Source organism: Colletotrichum fructicola (genome assembly GCF_000319635.2).
Source record: "Colletotrichum fructicola Nara gc5 chromosome Unknown KSG_Nara_v1_contig01, whole genome shotgun sequence".
NCBI classification, from domain to species: domain Eukaryota; kingdom Fungi; phylum Ascomycota; class Sordariomycetes; order Glomerellales; family Glomerellaceae; genus Colletotrichum; species Colletotrichum fructicola.
The window spans coordinates 687,324-713,539 of NW_027094051.1; the positions used below are offsets into that span (position 1 = coordinate 687,324).

Genomic DNA, 26,216 nt, shown 5'->3' on the forward strand with positions numbered 1-26,216 from the left:
AGTCAAGTTCATAATGAACCAGACCATTCCGCCGTGGTTTCGTCTAGGCATACATGCCGTCGGCCCCGAGAAATATTTTCACCTTTTGTTACGTATTTGCTCAGAATCATCCGGGGATCCTAGTGATGCACAACAGCTAAATGTATAGTACCCTGAGTTTAATGTGCCTGGCTTCATGTAAATCCGTTATCGGAATTCGTGCCCAGGTTCAGCAATCAACTCCTCATAGTCTACACTCTTGAACCAAGGGATCCAGACCGTCCATTTTGCGGTGGTTTCTTTCCTGTTGATGAATTAATCTCCGTCTACTTAAATAGAAGTTCTTACGGCACCGTTGCAATAACTTCAAAGGAAACCCAGTGAGTCAAGCAACATCTATGAAGATAGCGCAGACTACAAGCCGTCAGATTGGAGTACAGGCAAAATTGCAAGTATACAGTAGAGGGATGCCGAGATGATCTTGTGGCAAACCACAATATTCGCATAGTGGCAGCCGTCCTTCAATCAAAAGATCCTTCTGGCAAGTTGATACATGGAAGAAGAGCGTACAACGGCAGCAAATACAGATCAAACGCATGAGGAGGGAATGAAACAACTTTCAAATCCCCGTGGATATTATATCTGTAACCGCTGGGGACGACGGTGGGTTGGGGCGATGTGAAGGTGCTATATCATCATGCCTGTGGCGCACCTGCATCGTCATACTACCCGCCATCTTTGGGTCCAATATGAAAGGGATCACCGACCATCAACTAATTGAAGTACTGCTCTCCACATTAAATTCTTTATCTCATAGCAAGGCGAAGACAACGCAGTCGTTTAAATACCATTTACCCGACATAGGTAGTCATCATATTCTAGTTCGAGTACAATGAATCGTACCAGCTTTACTCTAGCCGCGACTCCATCTCTGTAAGCGAATCAGAGACTTCTTGAAGGCGACCGGAACGTATATAAACTCCTATTAGCACTGACTGTCATCTTGCGCAGCAAATCGTCTCGCTGTTAGTGATGTCGCTCTACAGAGAATTCAAACCGGCCTCAACCGAAAGAACAGATTAACATAATTTGTTTCAGGCATTTTTGAAGGGTATGCGAACGCGTTCCAGGGCTCCGGATCTAATAATATGAATACACTCGAGGTGGTGGCCCTGACGGACATCGCCACCAGACATGTCGACTCACAGCTGTATCTCAGTCGCGACTTCTGGGAATCATTGGTTCCCTCGCCTTGTCAAGACTTCAATTATTTGGTTCAAAGAAAACACCCGTTGTGAAGAGAACAAACTGGATTTGTTGTTTGAAGTTCCAGAACAGGCAGAGCATGCTATATAGTAGAATCACTCAAAAGACCAAGGACCTTACTAAAGGTGGGAAGCAAAAGCAATTCAGCTCGGGCGCGAAGAGAATTGTTTAAATACAACCCAGGTGGCGCATGTTTTCAAGTGCAGGGGCGGCGCAGACATCGTGGGACTCGTCGTCTTCAGTACCAATTCATAAGCCTTCAGATCATTAGCTGGTTGTCAACGAGACTATCGAGATATCTTTAACATTCATGGGCCTTCAGCTGATGATGTATTGTCATCTGGCAGCTTTAGGGTATTCAGAAAGATCAGGAAGGAGAAGACAAGGGAGACGAATTGTAACGGGCTAGAGCCCGGCCGAGATCTCCGGCTTTGCCGGAGCAGCTACCGAGATCCGGCTCCGCCGGATCCACTATTCTGCTGTAGCACACCGCCTAGCCCCGGTCTGCATCACTGCTGCTAGGCGCCTATCCCTGTAAAGTCCTTTCCTCCTTCTTCAGCTTAGAATAGTCAATCGACGGCACCTCTACGTTGAACAAGCCTAGGGGCCAGCCCCTTACATATTCTAAGCTCGACAACAAAAGACGCTATACGAAACCTCACGAGAGCGATATGACGATTCGCTAGAGGGTAGTGCAAACGAGAAGACGCTATACGGAACCTCACGAGAGCGACACGACGATTCGCTAGAGGGTAGCGCAACGAGAAGACGCTATATGGAACCTCACGAGAGCGGCACGATGGATCCGCCAGAGGGTAGCGTAAACGACGCGATGAATGCTGAGATTGATCGCCGGATCAACGAAGCGGTCAACGCAAGCGTCCGTCCTCTTCAGGACCAGATGGCCCAGCAGACGGCCCAGATGACGCAGCTCTTGACAGCTCTGAATGGGCTTATGTCAACGGATAGAGCAACCCCTACGCCGCTTGCGAGCAGCGTAACGACCCCGTCCACAGCCGATACAACTATACAGGCAACGAGCGACGGTATAACGATGGCAGCTAGAGGGCGGAGGAAACATCAAATACCAAACCCACCAAAGTTTAGCGGCATACGTAAAGATTTCCAACGTTGGTTCCTAGAGATGAAGGGAAAGATACGAAGAGATAGGGAAGCTTTCGACTGTGATGCCGATATATTCGCATACATCTACGCAAGGCTGGAAGGCACAGCTCAAACCATGGCGTCACCCTACTACGCTCAAGGCGGAGCAGATGGAGCGGAATCCTCCGATCAGTTTATGCAATACCTTGAGACTCGCTATGGAGATCCCAATGCAGAAGCCAGGGCACTGGATAGGCTACGTACTATCCGACAGAAGGAAAACGAAAGCTTTGCTACATTCCTCCCAAAGTTTGAGAAGGAGTTAGCAGAAGGTGGAGGAGGACACTGGGCAGACGCAGTCAGAATCAACTATCTGAAAGGAGCCCTGAACTCCACTCTGCGGGACCGTCTAATTAGTGTAATCGATCCCCCGAAAACCTACCCAGAATACGCCCGGGTCCTTATGATAATAGGGTCAGGGCTAGATAGTAGGACCTACCAGGAACGTCACGAACGACGACGATACCGAGATGCCGATGGGGACACCCTCATGGCTGGAGTCAGCCGGACTAAGGAGCCCAGAAGAGCCGCAAAGTCACAGCGCTACCGCAGCGACTCTTCCTCATCAGAAGACAACATAAGGCCCCAGAAAGATAACCGTAAATGCTATAACTGCAATAAGATCGGCCATATTGCTACACGGTGCCCTAAGCCAAGACGTTCAGGGCCTAAGAAGGTCAAGAAGGTTGAGAAAGCTAAGAGGCGAGAGGAGAGCAGCGATAGTAATGCTATAGAGGAGCTAGGAAGCTCTGAAGCTGAAGAGAGCTCGGGAAAAGAGTAACTCTAACGCGAAGTCGGGCGTTAGAGGCCAAGCCTAGTGACATTACAGAATGGAAGCAGTTCAAGCATCACATGAGCAGCAAATCAGCAGTGATCACTACCCGCATACACAAGGGCACTCAAGCAGACGCCCTAGTAGACACTGGGTGCGATCTATACTCCCTTATCGACCACGACCTCGCCCGTAAGCTCCGCCTACCGGTAGTAGACCGCTCTGAGCGGCTGCTAGGCAGCTTTAGCGACGCTACAGGCGCTACAAAAGCAACAGGTGTAGTTGTCTTCAACCTAGAGCTGTGTGGTTATGATGAGAAGATCTTTGCATATACCGTACGTAGCCTTGGTGACGACCTGTTCCTAGGGAAGCCTTGGATGGAGAGGAACCGTATTCTATACGATGCCGCTGCACAACGGATACGGCATAGGAGGGGTGGCGTAGACCTACGCTTAAAAGGCGAAGAAGAACCAGATCGAGTAAGGGAGATCAGAGCCGCGCGTCTCCTTCCAGGAGCTCCTTTCACTGCACTCTATAGGAGAGCACAACGAGACACCAAACGAACTGCAGGATACGAAGTCCGAGCCATCAGCCTAGCAGATATACAGAAGGCCCTTACGAAGAAGACTGAGAAGGCAGATCTAAAGGCCCTCCTTCCGCCAGCTATACTAGCTGAGTTCCACAAGCTGTTCCAACCTGACGAAGCCGCCAACCTTCCACCACATCGTCCTGGGGTCGACCATAAGATCCCTATCAAACAGGATAGTAGTGGTAATGAGACTGTACTACCATGGGGGCCGCTCTATAGCATGTCACGAGAAGAACTCCTCGTCCTCCGTAAGACCCTACGAGACCTACTGGATAAAGGCTTTATCCGCGCCAGCAGCTCAGAGGCATCAGCACCAGTACTGTTCGTACGTAAACCAGGGGGAGGGATACGCTTTTGTGTTGACTACCGCGCCCTTAATGAACTCACTAAGCGCGACCGATACCCTCTCCCCTTAATCCAAGAGACACTACGCACTGTTAGTGCTGCTAAGTGGTTCACGAAACTGGATGTGGTTGCAGCGTTCCATAAGATACGAATTGCTGAAGGAGAGGAGCATAAGACGGCCTTCAGGACAAGATATGGGCTATTCGAATGGCTAGTTGTACCCTTTGGGCTTACAGGAGCCCCCGCTACATTTCAACGATATATCAACGGAGTGCTTCGAGAGTACCTAGACGATTTCGCTACGGCATATATGGACGACGTACTGATCTACTCAAACGGCTCACGGCAAGACCACGAAGCAAAGGTTAAGCTAGTACTACGGAAGCTTGCTCTTGCAGGGCTCCGGCTAGACCCTCATAAGTGTGCGTTCTCTGTGAAGACAGTCAAGTACCTAGGGTTCATTATCACCGCAGGAGTAGGCATCTCCTGCGATCCTGAGAAGCTGAAGGCAATCAAGGAATGGGCTGCGCCAAAGACGGTTAAGGGAGTTAGAAGCTTCCTAGGGTTTGCAAACTACTATCGGATCTTCATCCCAGCATACTCAGAGATTGCTGGACCCCTTATATCTCTTACAAAGAAGGGCGTCCTATTCCACTGGGGTAAAGAGCAGGAAGTAGCATTCCAGGAGCTTAAGAGGATCTTTGCAGCCAAGCCTATCCTACATCAACTAGACCCTGAGCGTACAACCTACGTTGAGGCTGACTGCTCAGGCTTCGCCCTTGGAGGAGTACTGTCACAAGAAGATGAGCATGGGAGACGTCACGCAGTAGCATACCACTCGCAGCGGCTGAATGCCGCCCAGTTCAACTACCCAATCCACGATAAGGAGATGCTAGCTATTATTAGCTGCCTACGAGCATGGAGAGCGGAACTGCAGAGCGTCAATAAGTTCAAGGTTCTATCTGATCATAAGAACCTGAAGTACTTCATGACAAAGCAGAGGCTCACAGAACGACAAAGCCGATGGGCAGAGGAGCTGTCTCAGTACAACTTCGAGATACAGTACCGGCCAGGAAGTGAAGCAGTAGTGCCAGACGCACTCTCTAGACGCGAACAAGACGTACCTACGTCTCTAGAGGACGAGCGCGAACAAGGCCGGATTCTCCAGCTTCTTCCCGAAGTAGCCCTTACCTCAACGCGTACACGACGCGTAGAGGCAGCCCCATCAGTGCTTGTGTTCACCGACGATAAGGAACTACAGCAACTCTGGGACCAGACCCAAGGGCAAGACCAAGTCTACCAGCAGGCATATAATGCTGTGAAACAACGAGAAAGAAGCTTCCCTCCTAGCCTCAAGCTAAAGGTCCAGATTGCTGAGTGTGAGATCGATAATGGCAACCGACTACTATTCAGAGACCGGATCTGGGTACCAGGTAGCGAAGACCTAGATAGCGAGGCGAACACACTACGTACTCGTATCGTTCAAAGCAGCCACGACTCAGTACTTAGTGGCCACCCTGGTAGAGATAATACCCTCGCGTTAGTCAGTAGGCGCTTCTACTGGCCTGGCCAGTCACAGCTAGTACGACGCTTCTGCCGCAATTGCGATGGCTGCGGGCGAAGCCACATCTGGAGAGAGCATCGAAAAGGACTTCTGAAACCTCTACCAATACCGCAGCGTATACGAAGCGACCTCGCTATGGATTTCATTACCGACCTTCCCCTTACGGATAAGGGTGAGCGATACCTTTGGGTAATTATCGACCGGCTAGGAAAAGGCGTAACCCTTGAAGCTATGGAAAGTATGGAAGCTGAAGCCTGCGCTGAACGATTCCTGAGCTGCCACTTCCGCTTCCACGGCGTCCCTACTTCAATCGTGAGCGACAGAGGAAGCAACTGGACGAGCCGCTTCTGGCGGCAATTCTGCAAGCTTTTAGGAATAGAACAGCGGCTCAGTACTGCCTATCACCCACAGACTGATGGCGGCCCAGAAAGGATGAACCAAGAGATCCAGGCCTACCTACGCAATTACATTACCTACTCGCAGAAGGATTGGGCGAATAACCTCCCAGCAGCTCAACTAGCGCTCTGCAGCCGCGATAGCAGCGCTATAGGCATGAGCAGCTTCTTCTTAGAACACGGATACCACCCAGAGCCTGTCCGGGTTCAAGAGGCAGACCCAGAAGACCATGGGGGCCGTCGCGAGGACCTGGCACGCAAGTTGGTAACAAGGCTCCAGGACGTGATGGATATGGCACGGTCGACCCTTGCCTCAACGCAGCAACGCTATGAGGAGCTGGCTAACAGGAAGCGCCAGCCTACGGAGAGACTAGAAGCAGGCGACAAAGTCTGGCTTCACATGGGCCACTACAGGTCTCCTAGGCCATGCAAGAAACTGGATTGGTTGCACCATAAGTATACCGTTACGAAGGTTATCTCACCATACGTGGTAGAGCTTAACGTGCCAACGGCTATATACCCACGCTTCCACGTGGATACCCTGAAGCGTGCAGGTAACGACCCTTTACCTGGGCAAACGCTAGACGACGAGCAGCCGCCCCCAATTATAGATGACGAAGGCGAGGAGACCTGGAATGTAGAGAGTATCGACGCCGCCGCCTGGAAGCGTCGAGGGCGTGGGAGACGCCGTGAAGTGCTGGTTAAGTGGGAAGGATACGCAGAGAGAACCTGGGAGCCTATCGAGACGCTCCAGGGGACGGAAGCGATGGAGGCTTACGAACAACGTTACGGCCCTGCGATGAAGCACGACGGAGACCCAGCTCTAGCGCCACGGACGCGCCGCCGGAGGGGAGCGGGGAGGTAATGTAACGGGCTAGAGCCCGGCCGAGATCTCCGGCTTTGCCGGAGCAGCTACCGAGATCCGGCTCCGCCGGATCCACTATTCTGCTGTAGCACACCGCCTAGCCCCGGTCTGCATCACTGCTGCTAGGCGCCTATCCCTGTAAAGTCCTTTCCTCCTTCTTCAGCTTAGAATAGTCAATCGACGGCACCTCTACGTTGAACAAGCCTAGGGGCCAGCCCCTTACACGAATGAAGGCTTGCGAACATGGCGGCAAGATCTTTCGAAGCCACCAGCATCCGGCAGTGTGATGCTGCATGACTGGGCATCGGTACTAAGCGCTACAACTTCTTCGGCAGATTCATTTGTCGGCTTGTTAACGTTCTCCGTATATTTTAGTAGCAAAGATATGAATCATGATAGCTGCGATATTGCAAATGGTGGGCGAAACCATAACTCAAGACCCTTCTCTTGAGGCCCAGGCTTGGAGTATCGTATTGCACAACGCCTAGACAACGAGCAAAATTTGACTAGCTCAACACGAATCAGATAAGAAAATCGCCGATGAGGGCGAACAAAGAAAGGCGGTTGACTAGCCATGTGGAGCCCAAACAATCGGGTCGTGCTAAGAAACGCACCGTCTGTTTGTTTATCTCCCCTCACCAGCGTGCCCTGGGAGAGATCCTGCTATGGAAAGGTTCGGCGATCATTGGCCGGCTTGGCTCAGGGACAACAGGCCCCGGAAACCGAGCCGACCTAGCGAAAAGACCGCAGTGAAGCGGGGACGGGGAAGCGGATAAGTGGTTTTGACGTCATGTGCTAATACCAAGCGCGTGGTCTGACTTGGACGGCGTTGTTCTGGTCGCCAATTGAAAAGTCAATCCGAGGAACAAGATCCTCGGCGCGAGTTAGCCGTGATGGCCGGTTTTGTTGACCAATGGCTGTCGTGAAGGAGTCGCTTCCCAGCTGTGCCTCGTATTTGCCGGCGGGCCCGGGTTGGTGGTGTAGAGGAAGGAAGCCAAGACCTCCAGAAGAGACGGCGGGATGAACTGGATGGGGGACTAAGAAGATCAGAGTTTGAATATGCTTGATGTCGTAGAAGAAGCTTGCGGGAAGCCAGCTTCTGGCAGAATTTTCTTGCGATGAGATGGTGGTTGACAGTGATGGTTGTTGTCCTGGACTGAGAAACCTCATCGCATCACTGTGGTCGGGCGCGAGAGGCAACGTTGCGAGGGGTGGCGGCGCGTGGGAGTGGCTTGTTCGCCCAGCTACCACTGAAGCTGACCACTCGGGTAATCAGGTCAGACTCTGCAGGCGATAGCCAGCAAGGGTTGTGTTGACGGATAAAATGAGGGTTTCTCACGTGCATCTTTTGATTGAACGCTGCACCGGAGCTCGTAAAGCATTTGATGAAAGTCTTCGATGCTAGATACGCTCAGATCAGAGTGTTATTGCTGAAAACACCAGGCGCGAGCCGTTTCTCTCCAAAGTGGATGGATACCCGTGGCATGGGTAAGATCGGACAACGATCTGGCGTAAAAGGTCAAAATCACCCAGTGCTGTGCAGAATTCTGTAGTCAGAGTCGGTGACGATTGTCTCGGTTGATCTGCGTGGGACAGTGTGTCTAAGGTCAAGAAGCTTGTTTTTGCGCCCACAATAATAAGGTCAGCGCCAATGCGACGTGAGGCCCTGCGATGGGGCGGAAACCCCGCGGCCGCGGCCCCCGGCGGGGGGGCGTAGCGGTGCTCGTATCCATCGTGAGATTTAGATCAAGCGACGATGTGACGATGCGGCCATGTCGCGTTGTGCGTTGGCCTCATGAGTCAGCGTGGCAGACCAGCAGCAAAAGTGGCCGACGATGTGAGTCCGATAGAATCCGGGTGTAGAAAATCAGTGAGAGCCAACTGTGTGGTGAAGTGTTCCGGTGGTTGGTGAGGAATCGAGAGGGTGTGCGGAAATCCGCAGGCATTACCTCATTGGTGTAGGTCATCATTTCCCTGTACGAAGGGATCTTTTTCTCGCGCAAGCTTGCTGGCTCGCTGGGATGAGGCGGGCAGCAACAGCATCATGCATCGTGAGGGGAAGAGAAGCTAAGCGGCGGCGAGCTGCAGGTTGGATTAGAACAGGAAAAGCAGGCGACGGGAAGATGGGTTGACAGGGGTGAAAAAAAGCCTCAAGCTTTGTTTCTTTTCTTAGGCAAGCGAGTGTGTCTTTGTCGTGTCCAGGTTGGTGTTAGCGGCGGAGGTGAAGGCCGTCTGCCACCTGATGGTGTTGAAGGATGATGGGAGACATTCGCTGACCGGGCGAACCGTTGGTGCTCGCGGTGGTCATTGCCCGTTCATAAGCACCGCTTCTGCAAAACGGGAAGGATGACTTGGCATCGAAGCAGGCGTTCGTTGGAAACGGGACGTTGAAATCTTATGAGTCTTGGTGGTCGTGCAAAGTCAGATTGCAGGAAAGTCGTCAGCAGAGAAAAGTCGGGCAGGAAATGGAAGCTCGACAGAAGACGTACGAAGGCTGGGCAGGAACCTGCAAAGGAGCACCTGCCTCTCACCTAGTCTAATGAGCGGTAATTCCTGCGCCTTCCATTTGAGGAAGAGGAAAATTTGACGATACGTATCTGCTTCTGCATGTACGTACCCTTTCATTCACGGCAAGAGACAGCCAGCTGGCAGTGGAAGGAGAGGCAGAGGGAAGGCGAGAGGTTCCTTCCTCAAGTGCGGAGAGATAGAGGATCGCGATGGCTGTCAGGAAGGATCGTCACCCCGAATTGCCCAGCGAGGCAGCAACTGCCCGCCCACATCCACCTGCCTAAATCTGGTTCTGGCTTCCGCTGATTGGCTCTGCTGGACCGTCACTGTCATTCGACGGCTGGGCAACCCCTGGCTAAACCACGCTAAGGGACGCCCAAAGGCAGGGGGAAGGAGGTATCTGGTCTTCTAGGCTCTTTCCGATTTTTTTTCTCAACGTTCAAACCCATTCATTCATGCAGAGGGAAGAAGCCCGGCGAAAAGAAAGAAACGGCCGGACACATTGAAAAAAACTTAGACTCATCCTTACGGGCCCGCATCGGTGGGACTTCTACGGACCCAGTAACACCCCGGCGCCACCATCCGTCAAGAAACGTCGAAACATCAGTCCAATCATCGCAGCAACACGAGAAAAACCACCAGGGCCACCTTCAATAGACTCGGGAAAAGAGGACCTCAACTCCTCACTTGAAGATCCTCCGCACTTCTAGCGTCAACCCGTCGTTACAGTCCACGGTACGGCCTCTCCCCCTTCACGTCTGTCTCCACCGGTGAGATCACTGACAGTAACCAGCCCATCCCAACCCGCCTTCCGCCGTCTGTCCCGTCTCCATGGCGGCCATGACAGCCCATCACGCTAGCCCTCGGTACGAGCTGACGGAGCGCGCCATCGCCGACTCACCATGTACTTCAAGGGCCGACTGCTGCCCGTCGACTGGCCGATGAGGTGCCGCCGATATGGTGTGAGTGGTCCGAAGCTAAGCAACATCACCACACCCACCATCGCCTACCTCCACCACCAATGCCATGATGCGGCGGCCCAGCCTGCAACCCAAGGTGCCCTACCCTAATTCTGCATGCATGTACATCAATGGATGGCTGGGTTAGGCTGCACAGCTGGCTGGGTTCATGGGCAACGGGACATCAACCACGAGGCGACTGCGGCTCCAGCATCAAGCTCGTATTCTTAGCCTCTCCGTCACCGTGGATGGAGCGGATGAAGGGGCCATGGGTGCATCAAGCATGGGATCGCTTCCGCCCGCCGCAACCCCGACTTGGCCCATCCCATCCACCTCACCCCGGAGTCATGGCTTCTCATAAAGGTCGCATCGCTGCTCCGGCACTCTGGTTCTTGCCCCCTTTCTTCCTCACCCACGGTCGCTTCAAGCCTTTTGGCAATACTACTTTCGCTTTCACCTGGTAGACTTTCAAAGTCACCGTCATTCGCTTTCAATAACATCCGAAACCAAATCAAGATGCGCGGCCTCTACATGGGACTGGGCGCCATGGCCCTGGCGTCCGTCAACGCTTGGGAGTACCCCTTCTGCGTATGTCTCCCCCGTCACGTGAGGACCTCCATATCCAGTGACACTCACTAACACAATCCAGGAGCACGATGGCTGCTACCGCAACCTGATCGACCAGCGCTTCGAGGAGGAGGCCAAGACCTTCTGCGTCGACTTCCTCCACGGCACCACCACTGCCCCGTCAGCCATCCCGACTGACTTCAACAACTGTGGCGGTGACATCAAGGCTGTCTCCTCGGCGTGCTCTTGCATTACCTATAGCATCACCAACACCGTCCCGGCCCCTACCTCTTCCGCTCCCACGACCTCCAGCAACCCCGTCATCACCACATCAACCAGCGTCTATGTCACCCCCACGCCTACTCCTACTCCGAGCAGCACCAAGGAGCACTCCACCAGCACTTCTTCTGAGGACTGCACCACCTCCACGACGCCGGTCAGCAGCACCTACGTCCACAGCTCGTCCTCCACCTCAGACTGTGATACCACTTCTTCTACTGCTGTTAGCAGCAGCAAGCCCGTCCACACTCCAACAACTTCTTCCGAGGTGAGCAGCTCGAAGCCTGTCCACACCCCGACCACGTCCAGCGAGGACTGCACGACCTCGACCACAGCCGTCAGCAGCACCAAGCCTGTCCACACTCCTACTACCACTTCGACTGAGGACTGCACTACCTCCACTGAGGTCAGCTCCACGAAGCCCGTCCACACTCCCACGACTTCTTCCGAAGATTGTGACACCACTTCCACCTTCGTGAGCAGCACCAAGCCGGTCCACACCCCGACGACAACCTCAAGTGAGGACTGCACCACCTCCACCGAGTTGAGCAGCACCAAGGGTCACAGCAGCTGGACTACCAAGACCTGGAGCACCAGCAAGTCTTACAACTCCACGACCGTATCCACGGAGGACTGCACCACCACGACCACCTCCACTGAGAGTTGCACCACCACAACCTTCATCACCAGCACGAAGCCCGTCCATACCCCAACCACCACCTCCACTGAGGACTGCGATACTACTTCAACTGCTGTAAGCATCTCGAAGCCCATCCATACGCCCTCTACTTCCGCCGATTGCGAGTCCTCCACCGAGGTCAGCAGCACCAAGGGACACAGCACCAAGAGCCACCACTCTCACACCGTCCCTACCTACACTCCTCCCACGACTACCCCATGGGCCAACACCACCAGCAAGCCCCACCACACAAAGACTACCGACAAGTTGACCACCTCGACCATCTACACCACCCACGTCGAGACCATCACCAAGTGCCCACCTCACGTCCCCCACTGCCCCGGCACCATCACGACGGTCACCGTCCCCGTCTCGACCACCATCTGCCCCGTGACTGAGACTTCCACGCCTGCTCCCTCTCCACCTCCCCCGACAACGTGGACTACGTCGACTGTCTACACTACCCAGGTTCACACCATCACCAAGTGCCCTCCTGGAACTCCCAACTGCCCTGGCGAGACTCACGTCACCACCGAGACGATCCCTGTGTCAACCACCATCTGCCCGGTCACCGAGAGCGTTCCTCCTCACACCTTCAGCACCGTCAAGCCCGCTCCGAGCAGCCAGCCTCCTGCTCCTCCTGCTCCGCCTGCCAGCTCTCCTGCGCCCCCTCCCGCGGGTACTCCTCCTGCCGGCACTCCTCCCCCTCCTCCTGCTGGTACTCCTCCTCCCGCCGGAACTCCCCCTCCTCCTACTCCTACCGGCACTCCCCCTCCTCCCGCTGTTACGCCTGCTCCCCCCGCCAGCAGCCCCGCACCCCCTGCTAGCAACCCCGCTCCTCCTGCTAGCAACCCTCCCGCCCCTCCTCCGGCCGTCACCACTCCCCCGGCTCAGACCACACCCGCTCCTAGCCCTAGCAAGACCACCACCCCTCCGGTCCAGGTCACCAACGCCGCCGGCCGTCTCGGCTCCGGTGTGGTCGCCGCCGCTGCCGGTGTCGTCATTGCTGCCCTTCTTTGATGCGAGTAATGTTTATGGATGTATGGATGGAAAAAGGACACCCGGGCCACCTCACCCATATCATGACCGATATTCAGCGTTGTATTTAATGTATAATTCTATGAAAATAATGTTCAGACGACAAGATGTGGATATGGGATATGGAGCAAATGTTCATATCATGTCGCATCATATTATTCAATAAAACGAAGTAGCTTAGACAACACCCATTGCTCCTGACCCAGAGCTCATGTGATGTAGTCAAATGATGATAAACTATCCAACCTTTGATGATGTAAGAGCGTCTGTACTCCAAAGGTATCATGCTCAACAGCAGTATTCGATTCGGAAGTCTGAAACTCTACTATATCATATCGTTGTGGCGTAGAAGCTTATTAAGGAGGCATACCCAAGGCCGATTACCTTCCTTTGTCGAAATTACGCTGTAGCGTTGTACTTGATTGGGTAGCTCCCAGCCCGGAGGTCCGGGTCAGGGACCGGCATCAGCACCGGAGTGGGGCCAAGGCCGACTCCACGGCTCCGAGACTTGCCTGTTCCAGCACCACCAACTCAGGGCAAGAAATTCAAAGATCCTGGTGAGTACTGGATCGCCATGCCAACTTTTCAGTGATAATTTTTCTCGACGACAAAAAGCTGCTTTGTTTACATTTGGCCAGCTCCTTCCAGCAAATGCTACTGCTTCCTTCCACGGCCCCCTTTGACTGTGAGCTCAAAAATGTCAAGTGGCCAACAACGAAGCGAAACAACAAGCATTGCACAATCTGCCACCACCCTCCAAGTTCCCGCCGAAGCATCTTCCTCAGCTGCGCTTCCATCACATCGTCCTTGGCAACCTGCCCTCCACGTGACCAGCTGCATCGCATCCCGGTTCACCTTGTCAATGTCCCTCCTCGACCTCTTCCTCCCCACCGCCCAGCCCTCTCCCCCGTATCTAACCTCCCACCTCTCCCTCGCCAACGCAGGTCTGTTCAAGCGCCTCCCCACAGACATCACACGCCCGGAAACCGGTCTTGCTTTGCTCGACTGCTTTTTCCCGCCTGCCCTTCGTCTGGCTCCACAGCGCCGCTCAGAAAGTGGCCAGTTCTACGCAGAGAGCGCGTCGTGGTTTCTGCCGGTTGCTATCTATTTTCAGTGGCTTGGTGTACAGGACAGCTTCTCCGTCGAACAGCAGACGTTTGCTTTGGCTCCTCAACCGCAGGAATCTCGCAAAATCACATCGGCATCTTGGCTTTCCTGAGCTTGACTGTTGTCCGTCACGCGCGTTTTGAGATTATTCCCGTTCAGGTACGTTTTGCTTCATTTTACATTCATCTCCCCGGTCACACAGGCTCGTCACGTCGACTACCTTGCTCGTGAGACTTGGCTCGCCCTGCGAGACGTCTTGTTTCTGAGTACCTAGGCACGACAGCGAAAATTCTGGAGCACAACTTTTCCTGCACTTGCTCCGTCGTTCATGATGTTCAGTTTTATGGCAAATATTCTGACCCTTTCTCTTTACAGACCGTCCACCCTCTCCAAGTCACCGCACCAAGCTCCAAAATGGCAGACATCTTCCCTTTCATCGACGAAACCCTCGACTGGTGCTCCCATTACGTCAACCGCATCGAAACCCTCCGGCTGATGGAGGCTGCCGCTCCTCCCGGCAACCAGCAGCGTGAGTACCGCCTCATTTTCGAGAACCTCCGTGCTTTTTTCCTGGGTCGAATGGTACATGATGAGAAATACAAGAGATAGAAGAGGTCTGATGAGTTCTGCCCCGGCACGACTCATGTGATCTTGAAAAGTTGCTCTGATACCTTACCCCTCTACGCTGTATTTTGAGGATGGACGTTTAAGCTGAAAGCGCGGCTAATAATCTGAATTTTACAGTGCTTCAGAAGATAGCGAGCACAAAGAAGCAGTACATGAATCACCTCGCCGCTCTGGTCGCTGGTACGTTGTTTCTGTTCCAGACTTATATGGCATTGATGACTGATTGTATGAATGTAGCTACCCAGATGGTCCTCAAGACTTACACCGCCCACCAGCGCACCGCGCCCACCCCCCGTAGCGCTTCGGCTGATACCGTCTCATACTCGGACACTGACGACGACGACAAGGGCAGCACCAGTGCTCCTAGTGAGTCGGAGTACTTCTCAGCCACGGAGGAGGTTTGAGCTTCGCCGCGGGCCAAGGGCTGGGGGTGTCTTGTTGGTGAGTTGATTTCTGTTTGCGCTTTTGGACGGGGAATCGTTTTGCGTCATGACCTGACGCTTTTTGGGTGTGATCTCATGCTAACAGTCTGCGTCCACAGATAAACCTCCGCTGACGAAGAGGAATATCTCTCCTTTGCTTGGCTGCACGGCAATGCCGCTGTCCCTCTCCGTCGTTAGGAAGTGATGAGGCATAGTGTATACATGAATACAGATCGGCATCAGAAGCCCTCGTGACTACCTTGCTACGTATGTTTCAGTGATCTACGACGGCCTGTGTTGTGTGGCAGTGTTTTATTCAGCTGCTAAAGAGCGTGCGAGAAATGCGCGAACATTGTGTGTCCCAATGTCCGTGATTCTCCAGGCCAAAGCCATTACATAGTCAGCCGGACCTCGTCTTCCAAGGCTACTATGTCGTCTAGCGTCGCATTTGAAGACTAGTTCAACGGCTCAATTCCAGCTTGCTGTGCTACAGAATGTGAGGTCATGCGCAAGATCTATTCTCTGCCATCTTCCTTGCCTTCATATGCAGAATACGATGGAAATAGAAAGAGATAGGGGTGGCAGGTGGTAAGGTTTTCACCAGCAGATTGAACCACATGTTCTTATATGTGTAATTGAAAATACCCTGTGAAAGAATCAGGCCCTACACAGCCAGCAAACGCTACGCTTTTGGACAGTCATTGTGCCGTGAGAGATATTTCCACATACTAACACTACAATATATAGCCACATTAGCTTCTCAGTCTCGACCGGTCCTTCATCGCGGCCCAGGCTTTTACAATATCTAAAAAACGTTTGAACACTGAACCATGCTCTCAAGAGACATTGAGCATGGCGTGCTTTACACTGATACTGCTGCTTTAAAAAGGCTCTGAAGATCCTGAGATTTCGACTTTACAGCAGAATGGGACTCCCCAGTCTATGAGAGTGCACAGGGCCTGGGAAGCAACTATGGTCATTCGAATGAACATATATACTGCTGTCTTGTGCTTCATGATGGGAAAGTTAGGATCAATTGCTCAGGCTGTCCTTTATCTTTTCTCGGCTCTGGCCCCTTACGTTTATTCATTCGAACGCTCAGGGCAATGTAGATTTGTTCAAGGCCGGCGAGCTTCCATATTTGTTGTCAAATGCCCACCTTCATATCGGCTGAACGAGTCGGCGTATAAGCTAATTATTCATGTTCATCTCGGATATCTTCAGCATATCCTCCGCACCAGGGCTTGGCTTCAACGCTTCAACTACGTAGAGAAATTCTGACTGTTTTCTCATTCGGTATTGAATGTAGCAGATGACACAGCACTTAGACGCATTGCGATCTACACGTAATAAAGGTATACTTAATGCAGTGGCTGTAAGTAGTCACAGACCGACAATGTAACCTTGAATCTTTTCAAATAGATAAAAGAACCGATGTGTCGTGGGATCTCAGACCTCATAGCAAATACATCCAGTGAAATTTTAGCCGAACCTTGGATGCCAACTCAACGATTGACCATCGTCAAAGGTTTACCCGTTTGAACCCGTTTGAACCCGTTTGAACCCGTTTGAACCCGTTTGATTCCGACACCAACGTACTCGCATCTCTGCTCCGCAAATCTTCCAAGGTATTGCGTTATAATACCATGAATCCTGTGAGAAAGAGGTCTAAGCTCATGTGACTCGAGTTCGTCATTCTGGCTGTGGCGCACATAAATAATCGACGGGTGCAGTTTGCCTCTCCACCTTGCTGCATAGTGCAAAGCTCACCCAGCGTTTGAATTTGGGCTTGGTTCCTAGTGAATCACTGCCGATTGACTAAATACATAAGAGTTTTGTATGGTGCTCTGGGATTTTGGCGCTACTCGGAGCTGCACTTCCCCTGGGCTCTGTAGCTGATAGGATATTTGTTGGCGGCAAGTGGTGCAACTGTGCTGCGGAGATTCCTGCTTGAAGAACTTTGTGCTCTGTTCAACCTGCTTAGCTTGCCATTCTTTATGGAATGTTCATTGAAGGCCATATATAAGCCTGTATTATTTGAAGCTTCTCATACATCTCGCAATTGCGATCCAACGCTTTCCGTGACACCATGGGCGTCCAAAAGGTATTCATGCCTAGAGTATCTCGGCGGCTACACAGCTTAGCACACATACGGATATTCAAGACACACTTCAATATGTGAGATATCATCTTAAACTTCCAGCATCCGGCATCGTCGTCGTCTGGAGGCTATTCGTCTCCGTATGACTCATGGGCTGCAAATGGCAGGCTCTTGACAGGATGTCGTGCTCTGATCGATGTTTTGCTGTCAAGCCGCCTTCATTAATTTACACCAAAGAACATCAAAAACCATCGATTCGCCATCAGTCATTGATGCTACTTTGAATCTCGACAGAGTCTAAAAAGCTCGTTGTCTGAAGTTTCTCGGGCCTCGTAGTGCAAGAAGATATAAGGATCATTCAAGCGTGGGACCAAAGGTTTATGAAAGCAAAATTGCTCTGCTTTTAGTACACTCGGCAAACTACCCTGAGGCATCATTTATCGTCGCCTCCACGGAGACAAAAAGCCACACATGTTACAACAACAACGTCAACTTAGATGTTTTCTACATCATCGGAATCTCCCGTATGTTCCTTGGGTAATATATCGAAGGTGACGGATCACAATGCTGTGGTTTCCGGAGCAGAGACCTGAGGAACCGGGCGTCTGTGCAATATTGTCCGTATGTACCTAGTTGGAGTAGAGTTGACCTTTTGGCGCGCACATTTTCATGTCCTCCATCATTGGCACGTTGTTTGAGTGTCGACACTGCGGTATTTTGAAAGGAAAAGGCCTCGGAGATAAGAAAGTGATAGGCTCGATGTTATGGGGCATGAAGTCCATCGCTCGATATTGTTCTAGATACCCAGTCTCTGGGAGGCAATCCTCGCTCCCTTGACCCTATTCGCAATCTTCTTGAAGGCAATGTCCCTCGCGAAGTCCGGGCCCTTGACGTAATTTGGCTTAAGGTCAATACTGAACGGGCTGAAACCACAATCATCCGTGGCACCAAGCTGCTCAACCGGGATGTACTTCGCTGCTTCGCACAAGTCATCCGCAATTTCCTCCGCAGTCTCAACTCGAGGGTCTAGCGGGTTTGTGACGCCAATAAAGGCAACCTGTTTCACGCCGTCGGCATCCTTGCGAATATTCTGCCCAATTTCCTTCCAAACTGTTGGCTTGTCCTTCTCAGTGGATAGTTGTATCAGGAAGTATCCTTTGTATGTCAGTATGATAATGCGCGAGTACTTGAGGCTGAGGTCACAAACCTGCGTTGATCTTGAAAAGTGAGGGGAGAAGTGAATGATACGGCACGTCAGCAGAGTGGACTGAATCGCAGTCTCCACCAGGGCAGGTGTGAAGCCCAATGTTTGCCCGCTCTTCGGCAGTGAACTTCTCAAGGACTTGATTGATAAGATCCACGAACGTTTGAAGCAGATCCTCATTTGTCCAGGGGTTTCTGGGATCCTTCTTCGCCGCCAATCCTGAGCCGTTGTTAGCGCCTGAGCTTGCACAACCAGTATTCAATTCACTTACGGCCCTCTGTGAAGTCGATTGAGACTCTCTTGGCTCCAGCTGCAAAACATCCCCGAATGTCCTTCTCACACTCCTTCACCAGATCATGAGTGAACTGCTCCCTGTTGTAACCCTCAATGTCGCCTTTCAGAGGATACAAGAGGTAAAGCATGCTCGGTGCAATGACAGCACTCTTCATTTCATGACCTCCGGAAAATGCCTGTGACTTTTTGAAGTTTTCGTACGCATAGGTCTTGTACGTAAATGGGCCCTGTGTGAGACGGGGAAGTTGGCGGTGGTGGCCGTCGTTGAAGTAGGCAAACAATTGGCCATCTCCAGCAAGTCCTAATTGGCTTCAGCTCAAGTCTCCTCATTATGTTGGTGGAAGTAGTGAGGTAGTTTCTGACCTTCAGCAAGACCTGTTCCGTTCAACGTATCCGTGATCGGATACGTCGCAAAAGAGCTTGCTCGTTGTTCACCATCGCTGACGAAGGTCTCGCCTGTTTGTTTCAACCGATCGATCGAGTCTTTCACAGCCGCATCCTGGGCCTTCTCGAGTTGACCTTTGAAGATTTTTCCAGCGTCGTAGTCCGCGTATGTCTTTTGCAACGCCTCCGGTCGGGGGAGACTGCCAACTAGCTCCGTAGGGATACCCATGGTCGCGGCTCAATGGCAATGTTTTCGAGACCACTTTCAATATAAATTCTTGTTCAAAATTGAGAGTTTACCAGCGGTCAGCTTTATGGTCTTGACAATCTGGCGTCGTCGGAGGTGGCCTCCGTGGCTTACTCGCCCGACGCCCCGCTCTAGCCACGTATCTTCAGCGGCAGTGGTGCCGGGATGAGGGGCCGAAAGCTAAAATGTGACAACTTTGGGGACTTTGAATTGGCTCACAATTACCCTCATTGGTTATGATCGTCGTCTGATGATGGATTTCAGTTTGGGGTATCCGCAACGACCGGACCATTTTCGGGGATTAGTTGCGATGGACCCTTGAGTTGTCTGTGTCTTCTAAAAGTTGTTGCATATATACCTTTGGCCTCTTCCTTGTGCATTACATTAGTTCATCAGACACTGTATCAGCTGCTTAGAGTATAGTTGCAAGGCCAAAGATTGTTCATCAGGTTCACTGGCTCACCTCGTACCGAGCATTTTTGTGACTCCATCTAAGCGCATTCATGGCTGCAATCCACGTTTTCAATTGGCCAACAATCGACACGCTAGCTGAGCCGTCCAATCACTACACAACTGAAGAGCGGAGTGAATTTGAAAACCTTCTCTCCATTATCATGGTCTTGCGAGCCAATGTGAGCGAGTCTTGAACGAGTCAATATTGGCCCAACGGATCTTATAATGCAGCCGCTTTGCAAGTACTGCAGAGACATTCCCTTCCGAAGTTTGGCCCGCAAACAACCTCTTTTGGACCGTTTGGCGTCCTTCCCACTGGGAAATCTCATGCGCATTACCGCCAGTGACTGCCCGTTTTGTCAAATAGTAAAGCAGGCCGTACATCTGGAATTAATCCCGGCCCTCAACGATGAGTGGCAGGAGGTGTTCATATGTTGGTCAGAAGATCTGGGACCAGCTGCCAGCGGTGCATTCTACGTTTACGGCAGTCGCAGATGCATCATTTGCTTCGCCGGGGGAAATGAGGAAAGTCTTGAAACATTCCAGGGAAGGGTCTTGCTTCGGCCGAAAATCGAGCAGTTCATCGACTTTGAACGCATCAGTCAGTGGATTTCTTCTTGTGAGACAGGTCATGCCTCTACTTGCGGGCAGGAGACGAAATCATTCTCAGAAGCATATCCGGGGCTGGAAGTCTTGCGTTTGATCGATGTACATGACCTTTGTCTGGTGGAGGTTAACGATATCCGGCCCTATATAGCCCTGAGCTATGTCTGGGGCGGCGTTTCCACTTTCAGAATGACAAGAGCAAACCTTCCACTGTTCCTGAAGCAGCAAGCCTTGGAACCGTTACTCCGGATTCCGGAGACAATCAGAGACACTGTCGAACTTGCTCGGCGGCTGAACATTCGATATATCTGGGTTGACGCCTTTTGTCTAATACAAGACGACCCGGAGGACTTGCTTCAGGGCATCAGTGTGATGGACAACATATTCGAGCGATTCTGGCTGACGGCAGTGGCTGCATCTGGGCACACTGCCAACTCTGGTCTCCCTGGATTTATCGGAGGTAGTCGGATGCCAAGACAGGCCACGGTGATACAGCCAGATATCTCTATGACTGTTTTCAAGGACTTGGATGGCATGCTGGAGTCCACTGTCTACCAGACCAGGGGATGGACGTAAGTAGCTCAAATCCCAATCAATCATACATGTACCGAGACTAACACATAGTACAAAGATTCCAAGAATCCTCCCTCAGTCACAGAGCCCTATACTTCTTTGAAGACGAAGTCTTCTTTCGGTGCCGTCGTGCCGACGTCTCTGAGTTTTGCATCGACCAAGCACACAATCCTGTCTTGGCTGCACATGGTGACATTCTTTCTGCGCCGAAAAACCTAAAGCTGGCAATGGAACTTCTGAACCCCCTCCGCGACTACGCTTGCATACTTGAGCATTACACTACACGAGTACTTTCCGACCCTTGCGATACTATCCGGGCCTTGGCTGGCATAATTCGGCGTGTCGAAGACAAGTTGGGTCAAGAAATTGTGGAAGGACTTCCGGCAGGGCGGCTGGAGCGCTTCATGCTGTTCAGAAGTGCTTCTGGAGGGGATCTTTCACGTCGTCGGAGTGCGTTTCCAAGCTGGTCCTGGGCTGGTTGGCATGATCAGATAACATTGGAGCCCCCCATCTGGAGGGAACCTATGCGAGGCTACACCTGGAACGAGACTCGACACTGGATCTCGTGGTACAAGAGGGATATATCGGGTGCAGTCCGAAAATTGTCGAACCACTACAAAGCCGATGGATTCTACTCCCGGGTACCGATTTCAGGTTGCGATCGCTACGAACCCAAGTTTTCGACACTGTTCAGCATTGACATGAAAAGGTCTGGGCAAATAACCGACATTGATCCATCGAACGAAACTGCATCGTACCCTGTTCTGCAATTTTGTACCTTGGCGGTATATTTCCGGGTCAGCATTTCCGATTTCCACGGCGGAAAGAGCGACTTTTGCGGTAAAGACGGAACTCCTCGCGGTAGACTTCGGATGGATAGTTTGGAAGAGATGACTGAAAGTGACTGGGGGGATGTTTTCGAGGTCATATTGCTTTCAGAAGATATCGAGCGGGACTCTAAGGATAACTCATGGGTATTCTACAACGTCATGCTCTTAGACAACAGGCATCATCCTCCGGAGCGGCGGGGTCTGGGGCAACTCGGTTTATCAGACCTTGAACAAAGTCTGTTGACTGGGCCACAATGGAAACAAATAACATTGGGATAGCTCCAAGCAGCTTGTCATAATTTTCTCAAATAAGGTAGTCTGTACCTGAGGACTGATCTCTAACCAACGACCATCTCTAGCGAGGTCCTCGATCAAACGGGGGGGTCTCAACTGCACAGGCTGGCTGTCATTGAAGCCCATCGATCCGAAGCAACCAGGATGTATTGTGTCAATCTGATGTGAGATCAATAATTGAGTGATCCTCATATGTTCCGGCAACACCGGCATTTCCTTGCTGAACATCAGTTGCCGCGTCCTCAACCAGCTTATTCGTCTTCCACTCTCCAGTAGCCGGGTTGTACTCAAGCAGATGCAGGACCTTTTCATCCATCTTGCCCGTGTAATCGTACGTAACCATCAAGTTTGGCTCTGCATAGTGGCCCATGAACTCAAGCTCCAGCTCAAACTGCGTCCCTACTTCGATATCGCCGCGGAAGTTGATGACAAAGGGCTCAGATCGTGCAACGCGCCTGTTGTACGCGAGCTTGACCGATTGAAGAAACGTCACCGGCGTCCCGTCAATATCAACACCGCAGGCGGTAATTTGGTGCCTTCCGTCCCCGGTCGTCTGAAACTCTATCGACAGCCGGCGGCGGAGTATGAACACCGGGATCGGTATGTCAAGATTCTTCATGACACGGATCATGAGATCGTCCGTGGTGGACCACACCCGCAGCTGCGCCAGCTCGTCTATCGGCGTGCTCTGGAGGTTACAGATTGCAAGCTGTCCACCGGCAGCAGCTCGGCTGCGCTTCTTTCTCCCGACCGTTTCCGGGATTTCATTTGCAGGGCTGACAGTCAGGGATGACCCCAACGCAAGACATAGGTCTGCCTTGCTTGCATTCTCTCGCGCACGTGACAGAGGCTCCTCCCAGAGGTTTTCACCAAAGTTGATGATGGTGTCGAGGAGGACGCCGCCGCATCTCGCGCACTTGCGTCCTGTGCGGTGGTCGTGAATGGACTTTTCGAATGTCGACACAGCTCGGAAATCTGAGAATAATTAGCCACGCTATCAAAAACACGTTCGTGAGATGAAAGGTCTTGTACCGCGGAGATATTCTTTATCGCAATCTTTGCAGTACTCTCTGTTGCTGTTGCCATGCAGCTCAGAGATCCGCTCCTGTTACAAACGTTGTTTAGCAGTCCATAGTGATTATTGCTGCAAATTTCACATTTGCGATGAGGCAACTTACCGGCAACATGCCGCTTCTCCTATGCAACCCGTCACAATTCTGACTGACGAGGTATTTCAACAGCCCTCGGTTCTGCAGCTCAACCAAGGCCATGTGAGTGGGCGTCGGGATTGCTTGCAGTGTGCTCGTCGTCTTCCCGACCCGTTGTCTCCCTTGAGCTCTGAGCGTCCACGCGCCCTCAGGGCCTCTGAAGTCCGGTATTCCTACATGAATGTCTCGTTAGAAGACGTTTGGAGGATGCTGTTCCGCCATAGAACCGCATCAATCATCGACTGACCAGCGGACGTGGAGATTCCGGCTCCTGTGAACGCAATGAAGTGCTTGCTCTTCATGATTCTCTCGGCCAGCAGTCTCGCCTTTTTCTCGACTAACTCCGGCGCCTCACGGCGTTCCTCTTCGGCAACCTTGGGAGCGGTGTCCGCCATGGTAGGATTGGGCTCAACTGAGAGCGTGTCAAATGAGTTGCGGAACGATGAAAGGTATAGAGAAGCTTTCAGCGGAAGGTATGAGATAAGATGAGAATGTGCGCGAATGAGATGCTGGATCTGTGTCAGCCACCAATTTGCGACGGCACTACTTATGTCTTTGGAGAACGTAGACATTTGGTAGATGACAAGACCAATACCCCACGTGATCTGTTTCTAAAGAGGGAACTAAATCGCGGTTAGGCAGCAGCGGCAGCCTGCTCACGCCAATTCACAACATGGACTCAAACTGCTCGATGGATTTGGCTTGGCGCGAGAAATCATGGTGAACGTCGCCCCACTTGACGATAACGGTCTGTTAGTGCTCAACAATCATACATGTACTGCAAATACCCACACCTCGAAACCCGCCTTGAATCCTAGAGTAAAGTAGATTTGAACTTACAGTAAATCATTACCAACACATGCAATATTTGACTGACTTTTAACATATTGATATTTTGCTAAACCACTCTTTCTTCATTATTACCAGTCATTTTACTTGCTGTTCTCCTTGATGTACCCCCTCACAAACTCCCTCAAGTCACTCTGCGGCAGCTCAAGCACCTTATTCGCCTTGCCCTCTTCCGGAATAGAGTGACCAGGGACGTCGGCGAAGTGGTACTTGATGAGGAACTCCTCAAACGGGAACCGTCCGCCGGCAGCCAGCTTCCTCTTGCCCTCCTCGTTGACCTCGTCGGCGGTCTTGTGGTTCACCGTCCACTTGGCGCCGGTCTCCTCCTCGAAGAGCTTGAGCAGCTGGTTCTGCGTCACGTCGAACTCGATGATGTTGATGTACTGGTTGGCCGTCTCGTCGGGGTGCTTCAGCACTGCCGCGATGCCCTCGGCCAGGAAGACCAGCGACGTCGTCGACACCTTCTGGTTGCCCGAGTCGAAGATGTCGATGCTCTTGTTCGCGAGGTCGATGCCGTAGATGCCGCGCGTGATGCTCTGCTCGTCCATCGTCAGTAAATCCCATTCCGCCCAGCTCGTCCCTCAAAGACAGCAAAAGAGCACAACTCACCCAGTCAAAGAACAGACTCGTGCCGATCCCAGTCCACGTGAACCCCTCGTGCGCCTTCGCCTTCTCAATCAGGTAGTCCACCGCCTCGGTCTTGGCAATCAGCCAGTCGCCGAGGATCTCGCCCTTGAGGTTGCGCGTGTTGAGGCCGTACTCGGACGGGATGAAGCGCTTCACGCCGGCCGCGACGGCGGCGTCGACGAGCGGGTCTTGCGCGCCCTTGACGACGGCCGCGACGGTCGAGATGGCCGAGACGACGGCGTCCTGGCCCGCGAGCGCGGCGGTCAGCGACTCGACCGAGGCGAGGTCGGCTTTGCGGACGGCGACGCCTGCGGGGAACGTCGCTGTTGAGGAGGTGCGCGAGATGGCTGTGACGGTGAAGCCGTGGTCCTGGAGGGACTTTACGACGCGGAGGCCGACGAGGCCTGAAGCCTGTGGGAGGCGGGTGTGAGTGCGTTGAAGCGGAGGGGTAGAGGGGGGAGGGGGAGGGTCTGGCTTACACCAACGACGGCGACTGTCTTGATCGACATCTTTCACAAGAATGAAAGTACTGGTTTGAATGTCACCTTAAAGATTTCAAGTTCAATGTAATAAAAAGACCTCTTCAATAGATATTCAGAACGTGTAAGTCACAACAAGCTTCCCGAGAACGCGACCTCCTCGCACTTCAAGTTCCTCGACTGGTCGCCTTATATACTCCCTCCCCGGCAGTCGACGACGACAAGGAAAGGGGAGGGGCAGGAACATACCTACACAGTACATCCCTCCCACCATCCCCCGCCATATTCTAGAAACTTTGCGCCATCATCCATCAAGCTTGACGCGCAGCCCTGCCAGTGCAACCTTACACGGCCGTTACAAGCTTCATTCTGCGCATCCAGGCAAAACCTGGCTCCATGCAGCGCGGGTACGGATGCCTCCCCCGGCAAAAGATCAGCCAGAACTTAGAGAGGGATATCGAAGCTGCTGAAGAAACGCAGGCCGGGTTACACCTTGCGGAGCCTTGGGACGAGTCAGGGTAGCGGCGGCTCCCACCGAACGGCGTACCCGCCCCCTTCAATGCCCTCTGATAAGATGCTATGCATGGCCCGCGCCCCCACAGGCACCATCAGAGGCAGGTCTGTCGTCACATCCCAAATCGAATCGAACGGTGTTGTTCCGAGCCTGTTCCGGGCTGTGTTGTTGGCGTGCCTTGCTTGGTAAAAACTGCCGGGCTGCGGCAGGGGCCCTGGTCACGGCCCGAAAGCAGATCGATCTCCGGGTAGTCACGGATATGACCAGGTAGCCTTTGGTAGGTAGCTTCGGTGTTTGGTATTGGTACAGCCTCCTTCCTACATTGTGGCCTTATGCATCTCTATCTGTGGGCGTGGGCGAGGCTGGTGATGGATGGATCTCGGGCAACTCAACTTTTTGGAAGGTGTGCTCGGCTTCGTTTCCGGCAG

The 26,216-nt window shown here is 52.5% G+C and overlaps 6 protein-coding genes across 6 annotated transcripts; 3 read left to right on the forward strand and 3 right to left on the reverse strand.

Moving 5' to 3' along the window:
* Positions 1–2,044: 2,044 nt before the first annotated feature.
* On the forward strand, positions 2,045–6,939 carry CGGC5_v000210 (Transposon Tf2-9 polyprotein; the record flags this gene model as incomplete). Its single annotated transcript, XM_066150644.1, has 3 exons — positions 2,045–3,186; positions 3,228–5,295; positions 5,794–6,939. The coding sequence occupies 3 exons, from the start codon at positions 2,045–2,047 to the stop codon at positions 6,937–6,939; spliced, it is 4,356 nt and encodes a 1,451-aa protein (XP_066009877.1).
* A 3,983-nt stretch (positions 6,940–10,922) lies between these two features.
* CGGC5_v000211 (uncharacterized protein) lies at positions 10,923–12,951 on the forward strand (the record flags this gene model as incomplete). The annotated part of the gene is made up of 2 exons (XM_032036760.1): positions 10,923–10,994; positions 11,056–12,951. The coding sequence occupies 2 exons, from the start codon at positions 10,923–10,925 to the stop codon at positions 12,949–12,951; spliced, it is 1,968 nt and encodes a 655-aa protein (XP_031884164.1).
* Positions 12,952–13,831: 880 nt separating this feature from the next.
* CGGC5_v000212 (uncharacterized protein) lies at positions 13,832–15,107 on the forward strand (the record flags this gene model as incomplete). Its single annotated transcript, XM_032036762.2, has 5 exons — positions 13,832–14,090; positions 14,150–14,235; positions 14,452–14,605; positions 14,821–14,883; positions 14,941–15,107. 5 exons carry the CDS (start codon positions 13,832–13,834, stop codon positions 15,105–15,107), a joined length of 729 nt encoding a protein of 242 aa, XP_031884101.2.
* A 2,915-nt stretch (positions 15,108–18,022) lies between these two features.
* Positions 18,023–19,337, reverse strand: metE-0 (Methionine synthase; the record flags this gene model as incomplete). The annotated part of the gene is made up of 4 exons (XM_032036763.1): positions 18,023–18,381; positions 18,434–18,649; positions 18,702–19,025; positions 19,088–19,337. 4 exons carry the CDS (start codon positions 19,335–19,337, stop codon positions 18,023–18,025), a joined length of 1,149 nt encoding a protein of 382 aa, XP_031884102.1.
* A 2,928-nt stretch (positions 19,338–22,265) lies between these two features.
* Positions 22,266–23,714, reverse strand: SRT1 (NAD-dependent protein deacetylase SRT1; the record flags this gene model as incomplete). The annotated part of the gene is made up of 4 exons (XM_032036766.1): positions 22,266–23,086; positions 23,144–23,216; positions 23,290–23,492; positions 23,567–23,714. The coding sequence occupies 4 exons, from the start codon at positions 23,712–23,714 to the stop codon at positions 22,266–22,268; spliced, it is 1,245 nt and encodes a 414-aa protein (XP_031884234.1).
* A 537-nt stretch (positions 23,715–24,251) lies between these two features.
* On the reverse strand, positions 24,252–25,304 carry PRR1-0 (Pinoresinol reductase 1; the record flags this gene model as incomplete). Its single annotated transcript, XM_032036767.1, has 3 exons — positions 24,252–24,704; positions 24,778–25,206; positions 25,275–25,304. The coding sequence occupies 3 exons, from the start codon at positions 25,302–25,304 to the stop codon at positions 24,252–24,254; spliced, it is 912 nt and encodes a 303-aa protein (XP_031884233.1).
* Between the last annotated feature and the right edge of the window lie 912 nt (positions 25,305–26,216).